The 8,553-nt window shown below is 43.9% G+C and overlaps 1 protein-coding gene across 1 annotated transcript; it reads left to right on the top strand.

Moving 5' to 3' along the window:
* Window positions 1-254: 254 nt before the first annotated feature.
* On the top strand, window positions 255-8,553 carry LOC112406848 (DLA class II histocompatibility antigen, DR-1 beta chain). Its single transcript, XM_024755857.1, has 6 exons — window positions 255-445; window positions 4,006-4,275; window positions 6,289-6,570; window positions 7,328-7,438; window positions 7,907-7,930; window positions 8,212-8,553. The coding sequence occupies exons 1-6, from the start codon at window positions 346-348 to the stop codon at window positions 8,223-8,225; spliced, it is 801 nt and encodes a 266-aa protein (XP_024611625.1). The 5' UTR covers window positions 255-345; the 3' UTR covers window positions 8,226-8,553.

The raw sequence follows: 8,553 nt of genomic DNA, 5'->3' as shown, positions 1-8,553 counted from the left end.
ATGTGACACATCATTGACCAGCAGGGAGCTGGCTCTCAAGAGAAGCCCAAATAAACTGTGTCAGATACAACTGGATCAAACATTTAAAGCACTAAATTAAAACAATCCTTTTAATGGAGGAAATTCTAAGTTTCAGAAGAGGACCTTCATACTGAATCTCTGACCAGTAACTGATGATGTTTCTCATCTGTGATGCTGATTGGTTCTCCAACACTGAGATAACCCAATCCAGGAGCAAATACTGAATTCCTTGGTTGGTATCGCTTGGGTGGAGGAGAGTCACAGTTCCCAATTCAGCGAGGCTTGCCTGCTCCCCTCACACCCTGTCCTCTCCTGTTCTCCAGCATGGTGTCCCTGTATTTCTCCGGAGGCTCCTGGATGGCAGCTCTGACAGTGATACTGATGGTGCTGAGCCCGCCCCTCGCTTGGGCCAGGGAGACCCACCGTAAGTGAACACTTTGGGGCGTGAGCTATTGTGGGGTGGGGGAAGGAAGGGAGTTAGCTTTATCTCTGTGTCCAGACCAGCCTTCTTTAAAAGTTGTGACTTTTCAGGCTTCCCTGGTGGTGCAGTGACTTTGTTTTTAGTGACCACCTATCTTTATCACATGGATCTCCAATCTATCTACAACAAAATGTACCTGGATATTTGCCCTCTCAATGAGTGTGGCATACGTAACCTCCATATCTATAGTTTATTTCTTCTCAAGTGTCCTGCAATGAACCTTCCCCAGCCTTGCATCCCATCCCTTCAGGTGTTTGAAAAGATTTAGAAAAAATGATGTTAAAATAATTCTCCATTAACAGATCTCTTTATTATGTTGAATGTACAAGAAAAAGAGAACGTTTCTCTGAAGATTTTATGGAGAATCTAAATAATTAGGAAGATCTCTCCTAGAAGGTCCTGTGTTACGTCCTCAACAGGATCTGTGATGCTGCTACCTCTCCCTAATATATGAGGATGTATCAAGGGAACTCCCCCATTATCTTCTTTCCATTTTCCCTGAACTCCAATGTTTATAAGGTTTGAATCCCTGTACTAGGAGTTCTTTGACAGAAGTTGGGGTTAGTTTTCTCTCTATTGCTCCTGGGTAAGGCACCCTGGAGCTGAAGCAGGGATTCTTAGTACTTGGAATGACCCTGTAGATAAAGAGCACCTATGGGGTGTTCTTTGATGCCTTAAAAAATGTAAGCCATCTTCTGAACACCCAACACGGGTTAGTGATCATTATGAAACTATTTTGAGCCTTTCTTTTTTTAAAAAAAAATTTTATTTATTTATGGCCGAGTTGGATCTTTGTTGCTGTGCGCAGGTTTTTCTCTAGTTGTGGCAAGCAGGGGCTACTCTTCATTGCGGTGCGCGGGCTTCTCATTGCGGAGGCTTCTCTTGTTGCGGAGCATGGGCTCTAGGCATGAGGGCTTCGGTAGTTGTGGCTCACGGGCTCTAGAGTGCAGGCTCAGTAGTTGTGGTGCATGGGCTTAATTGCTCTGTGGCATGTGGGATCTTCCAGGACCAGGGCTCGAACCCGTGTCCCCTGCATTGGCAGGCCGATTCTTAACCACTGCGCCACCAGGGAAGCCTGAGCCTTTCTATACTATCAGTTTCCCTCCTATCTCCCCCTTCTCTGGCCAGAGCATAGAATAAATTATATGAAATTCTGATTTTGTAGTTCACAGATAGTCAAATATCTGCAGTTTTACATGGGAAACCATGTACCTCGTTAGGGTACAGACAGTGTGAAAGTTGTTTCCATCCCATTGGGCTGAAAGCTGGTAAGCAAGTCAAGGGAACTCATTGGTCTCTTGGAGTCTTGGACCCAAATTTCATAAGACCATGCATCATGCCCTCTGTTTTCCTTAATCAGCTATGTTTGGTTACCTCAAATTTTAGTTCCTCCCTATTTTCCCCAGCTATGTCATCACCAGATCTGATAATCCCCAAGGTATGCACAGACCCTCAGCATTATAACAGGTTCACTGGATGATTTCGAACTTAATGAACTCTTCCCCTTCTCTTAAAATTACCATTTTCTACCTGTGAATGTTTCTTCCAACTAGTAGAAGAAGAAAGAGGAAATTTGGGTTTTTCATGAGAAGTAGAAGGGATATAATGTGTCATCAGAATAAAAGAGTGTTGGAGCTGAACCCTTTCTTGCTTTCTGGAATGCCCACAAAAATCATTTCCTAGAACCCTGGGTTTATTAATTTAGACTATAAATATTTTTCTGAGCAACTATTATTATATGCTGGGCTCTATTCTGGGCTCAGACAATCCTATTTGAATAAGATAGAAAATCCCCAATTATCTTGGAACTTACTTAATGACAAGAAAGACAACAATCCAATAAACATTTAACAACAATGACAACCAACAAAACCAAAAAAACATTTCAGAGAACAACAAGTCCTCTGAAAAGAATAGTTCAAGGCTATGGGACAGAGAGTATTGGATTCACCTGCCTTCAATTCAAGTGTCTAGGGAGCTCTCCCTGGAAAGGTGACATTCAATTGAGACATAAATGATGAGAAGAAGCCAGACATGTGAGGGATCTAAGGGACAAATGCTCCAGGGAGAGGGACCAAGGGAAAGGCCAAACTGTGGGAACATGTTTGCTGTTTAAGGGACAGAAAGAAGGCTAGAGTGACTGAAGCAGAGCAAGCAAGTTGGAGAGTGAAATAAGATGAGGTTGGAAAGGAGATCAGGAGCCAGATCATATTGGACTCTGATGGTCATGGTGAGAACTTTGATTTTTATTTGTGGAGATATGTGAAGACAAAGTCCTGAGGGATAAGCTTGACCTTCTATCCACCAAACCCCACCATTTAATTCATTAACAAGTCATACAACAATCTACCCCAAGTCTGTTCACTCTATTTTTACTACTGTCTTTGTCACTACCACACTAAATGAAGCCACAAGCACACCTTCACTGGAGAATTCTACCATGTTCCTAAATGGTCTCCCTGTCTCCACTTGTGAACTCCTAAAATCCAATCTCTGTGTGGTACCTACAATTATTTCTTAGAAGTAAACATAAATGACCCTCCTTGTAACGCTTCAGTAGCTTCACGTATCTCTACCTAACCTAGGTTAGGGTTAGGGTTCCCCATTACATTGAGTATGAAGTCAAAATCCTAACATTGTCTCCAAGGCTTCTAAGTACCCCACACCATTTCTCCAGTCTAGTCTTTTACCCTCCTCCTTCCTCACTCTCTGTGCTCAGTGAACTGTTTTTTTCTGATTTCTTGCAGAAGTTCATCATGTCTTTCAAGCTTCTGCACACGATATTACCCTTACCCGAAATATGCCTCCTCTTTCCCTCACATACACCCCCCTACACCCACTCTCCCTTTCAGCTCACATCAACTTAACCTTTCATATCACATCTTAAATATCAGTCTTTAGAGACTACTTCTCTGACACCCTAACGTAAATTATTCTCTGTTCTAGATCTCCACGCTTTTCTTGTGACATTTCTGGCTGCTGTATAATTAATTCTTGTGTGGTTGGGTTTTGTCCATCACTTTCACTAAATTTTATGCTCCTAGAAGGTAGGGGAGATGTTTGTTTTTCCTTCTGTGGAATCCCAGGGGCAGCAGCACAGGCTTGGCACAAGGTCAGCACTAGGTAAGGAAGTGTTTCAGGAACAGCTAAAGGGTTGTGAGATGAGAGGAGGAAGCAGAGAGTGTTTTTCTGGTGGAGGCATTCAGGAGGAGGTGGTGATGGGGCAAATCCCCGTCCGGCTCCGGTTTGGAGGTCTCCAGCCAAGTACAGAGCTGACTGCATCCCAAATGCCTTAGGATCAGAGGGGTCTCCTCCACCCACCATGGTCTCGCTTGACCCTGCAGATCAAAGATGAACCGGTGGGGTAGTTGGGGGTGCCAGTGGAGCCAATAAAGGAGTGTCAGTGCCCCGTCCTCCGTCTGGGTGCCCTGCATTTGTGGTTATTGCCTTCAGTCTCTTCCCAGGAGCCCGCCCAGGTAATCAGATCTTTCCTGTCCCCACAGCTCTTTTCATGTATCAGTTTAAGAGCTACTGTTACTTCACCAACGGCACGGAGCGGGTGCGGTACATGACCAGACACATCTATAACCGGGAGGAGTACGTGCGCTTCGACAGCGACGTGGGCGAGTACCGGACGGTGACCGAGCTGGGCCGGCGGACCGCCGAGTACTGGAACAGCCAGAAGGACCTCCTGGAGCAGAAACAGGCCAAGGCGGACACCTACTGCAGACACAACTACGGGGCTGTGGAGTGCTTCACGGTGCAGCGGCGAGGTGAGCGCGGGGCTGGGCGGCCAGCGGGCGGGGGCGCAGTACGTGTGAGTGTGTGTTTGAGACAGAGACAGAGAGAAACGGGGACGGGATAAACCCCGACTGGGGTGAGCGGTTAGAGATGCGGGAGGGACTTCAAGGTGTCTATGGTTGGGGGAAGGTCTGGGGGAGGAGAGGTGAGGAAAGTGAAAGGATTGGGAGCCTGTGAGGAGAAGAGTCACAGCGTGCTCTGGGCACACACCCTCTTACTCCCCTGACACCCCGGAAATAAGTGTGCCGCGTCTGTCTGTGTGTAGGAGCACTTCACTGAGAAAAAGGTGTCAGACTACTTTTTGACAGGTGCAGGCAGGGGAGCCTCTGCGGCTCCTCTGATCTCTCTGAAGCTTATTTCAGGTCTAAATTTCTTGCTTTTTTTCTCCTTAGTATATATACTTTACATAGTTGAAATGATTGTGAAATCAACTTTTTGAATTATAATTTTGTTACTTAATATGCTGATGTTACTATTTTTTATAACGCTAGTAGTATTTGAGTAGTTACATGTTTTCCTTTTTATACTTGTAACAATTTACCTCATTTTACTTTACATTCCCCTTTATTAGATCTTTTTTCAACATTACCAAACAGTTGAAAATTTATATCTTTTTGTTTTTATTTAAAATTTCTTTGATTTCTAAGGTTCTTGAACATTTTTCACATATTTATTGGCTAACCTTTGTTATGGCTCTAAGAATTATCTATTGTTGACTATCTCTGGGTCCTGGTGGTTTTCTCGGTGATTTTATGGGTTCTCTATGCATTAAGAGTAACAAGTTGCTGACATTTGATTTAGCTTTTTCTCCAGTTTGTGGTTTATGTTTTGATTCTGTTCATTATATTCCAAGTTAGGAATTTAAACATTTTTATTTAATGAAATATACTGCAAAATTGTTAGTGATGATTTACCATCAATCTTAAATCTACCACTTTGCATTATTGTAAAAATGTTTTTCCCCCCAGGTTTCTCTTTTGCAAATAATAATTGTGTTTATTGTGGCTGGTGGTGTCAAGGGTTGTCTCAGGAACTAAGCACACATATCAATGAGTCTCAGACCCTGCCCTGAACTGAAATACCAGCTTAAAAAGAAAGACAATTGTAAAATGATACAATTCCAGTAATAGATCTGCTTGTTTTGCAAAGCAGAAGAATTGATCAGCTGAGTGTAATAATAAGCTTTTGTTTTGGTTTTGTTTGTTTGTTTTTTTTAATGAGTGACTTTACTTGGTCCTTTCTTTCCCCTTCAGGAATCATTCTTTCCTTGGAACTCAACTCAGAGTTCAAGAGTCACCTTTGTCTATTTCTGCTTCCCAGGGTAGAACCCTTTCTGTGGTGTTCTAAGGTGTGAGTGTAGCATTCCCAGGATTTTATCTTCTGTCTCCCCATCTACCCCAAGCTGCCCCCTAATTTATCCACACTGCTTTGAGTCATATTTTCTCTCCAAGTAAATGAAGATAGTAAATAGCTAACATATATTAAAGACTAAGTTCCAGCCATCGTTTCACATATTTCAGGTACATTAATCCTCACATAACCCTAAGAGGTAAGTTAGTATTATTATCCCCCTTTACAGGTGAGCAACCTGAGGCACAGAGGAATTTTAAACCTCACCTAGGATCAGTCAGTAGGAGGCAGAGCCTGGATTTGAACTCAGGCACCCTGGCTCCAGAAATCATGCTATTAATAATACACTATATACCGTGCAAAGATTTGTAAACACATCAATTCAACAATGAATAACTCTTTCATGCTATGAAAAACAAAACAATAGAAAACAAATTTCCTGAACATCTGCCAGATCTAATGGGCCCATACTGTAAGCATTGAAGTCAAGTCTTATGGCACTAATTTCTGTTGGGCTACATAGCCAGCTTTCAGGGAGGCCTGCCGGAGACTGGAGACTGGGGGCAGAAAGGCAGCCAACCAACGAGACTTACTCTGTGTCCCTCACTTATCCCCTCTACCTTTTTCTCTCCTAGTGGCGCCTACAGTGACTGTGTATCCTGCAAAGACACAGCCCCTGCAGCACCACAACCTCCTGGTCTGCTCTGTGAATGGTTTCTATCCAGGCCACATTGAAGTCAGGTGGTTCCGGAACGGCCAGGAAGAGGAGGCGGGGGTGGTCTCCACAGGCCTGATCCGTAATGGAGACTGGACCTTCCAGACCATGGTGATGCTTGAAACAGTTCCTCAGAGTGGAGAGGTCTACACCTGCCACGTGGAGCACCCCAGCCGGACCAGCCCTGTCACAGTGGAATGGAGTGAGAAGCTTTCTGGCCTCATAAGTTCCTCACCTACCAAGGAGGGGCTTGCTTACCCCTGAGTGACAGGTTTCTCCTCTCCCCACAGCATGTGTTCATTTGCTCTGTGTTCTCCTCTCCTTCAGCTGAGGTTATTATTGAGGATATCACAGGAACCTTATAATATCCTGTGATAGAAATCCTCTGATAGTTTACAGATCTCCTATGATATCTTCTACAAGTACCTATACCCCCTGGGAGGCAATTCTGCCTGACATGCAGAAAAGAGGTGTCCCTGTTTTGAGCCTCCATGAAATCTCAGGTCATGGTCACTACATGGCCCTGGGCACCAGTCTCCTGTCTCAGGCTGGGCTTGTACTTCTGACACTGTTTCTCTGAGATGTTCACTGTGATCTGAGAAGGGGCACATCCTCTACAATGTAGGGACCTTCCTGACATGAGGGGAGTCCAACCTCAGTTCTGCCTTTTATTAGCTCTGTCACCCTAGACAAGCTCCTTAACCTCATTCAGCCCCAGGGTCCTCACCCATCAGATGTTGTAGTCATGGCCTTACGTCAGGGCTGTGATATTTAAATGGGTTCAATGTCTTAACCTTGTAGCTACTCTGTATTTTTAACCTCTTTTCCAGAAATGACCAGTCATTCTAGTTCTTCCAGGGCATCCTTCTTTCCCCATTCTCAAAGATCTCAATCTCAGAATCTCAATTAGAGAAGTTGGATTTGGGATAAGAATCACTAAAACTAGCTTCTTTTCTCAGGGGCACGGTCTGAATCTGCTCAGAGCAAGATGCTGAGTGGAATCGGGGCCTTTGTTCTGGGACTCCTCTTCCTTGGGGTGGGGCTGTTCATCTACTTCAGGAATCAGAAAGGTAAGGAACCTGTTGGCAGCTGAGATGCCCCACAGACTATTTTGGAGGAAGAAAGATGGTTTTGCTCAAGTTTGTTCGCTGTATATCAGTGACGCTGTATAAAACTTTTATTTCCCCTTTATTGACCTCAAATTTCCATAAATCCAGAAATCAACAGTTCATGGTTACTTATGGTTGAAAAATAAGAGGTGATGGCCTGTGGAGATAAAAGAAGAGTTAACATGCATGGAGATTTTGGGTGGAGATCCTGGGGCAAATGCGGGAAGAGACACAAAGGCTGATGAAATTACACTGGATTTGTGTGACAGAAACTTCATGGATCACATGCTCCTAGTGTCTGCTCTCCTGTCTACCCTGGCATTAGGGGAGATATGTTGTGGGGTAGAGATATATCAGGTGGGGGCCTGGGGCTGGGGACAGAATTCCTTCCATATCCTTTAAATATATATCTTCTCTTCTCTTTCCCAGGACACTCTGGACTTCAGCCAACAGGTAATGCCCTTTAATCCTCTTTTAGAGATAGATTTGGTCTCCTAGAACTGGTTGTAGAGATGACAAGACAGACATAATGGGAAAGACTTTGAATTCTAAACTTCTTCTGGCCACTTAACAAAAGGCCAGTTCTCTAAAGTAGCTTTGGCTCAGGGAGATCTAGGAATTTTTTTTTCCCTTCTTACAATACTGCTTTAACATGAGACCCTGGGAGAGGGGGAAAGAAGCTGCTTGTAGAATTAGCTTGTAGTAAAAACAACGCTATCTTCTGTCTTTTGCAGGACTCCTAAACTGAAGTGAAGATAATGACACTCATAAGAGAAAGAACCTTCTGGCTTAGCTACTTTGCAGCATGAAAGTGTTTCCTGTTGGGCTTTTAATCCACAAAGAGAGTATTTTCTCAAGATCTGGTTTGCTCCTGCAGAAAATCTCCTCCCTGATGGCTTCCTCAGCCCCTGCCCCTTGACCTGGAAATCCGGAATATTGAAAGCAGTATCCTATCTTCATTCTTTCCTGGTCCCTTTTATATTCAAGCCTTATGGCCTCCCTTTCATGTGAACACATCTTTAACCCACATTTCTTTTACAAAGTTTTGCTCAAATAAACGTGGAGTGAGAAGCATC

Source organism: Neophocaena asiaeorientalis, unplaced genomic scaffold, assembly GCF_003031525.2.
Source record: "Neophocaena asiaeorientalis asiaeorientalis breed wild unplaced genomic scaffold, Neophocaena_asiaeorientalis_V1.1 scaffold962, whole genome shotgun sequence".
In the NCBI taxonomy this organism is placed as follows: Eukaryota; Metazoa; Chordata; class Mammalia; order Artiodactyla; family Phocoenidae; genus Neophocaena; species Neophocaena asiaeorientalis.
The sequence above is the reverse complement of the archived record's forward strand: the minus strand, read 5'-3'. Positions and strand labels throughout refer to the sequence as shown.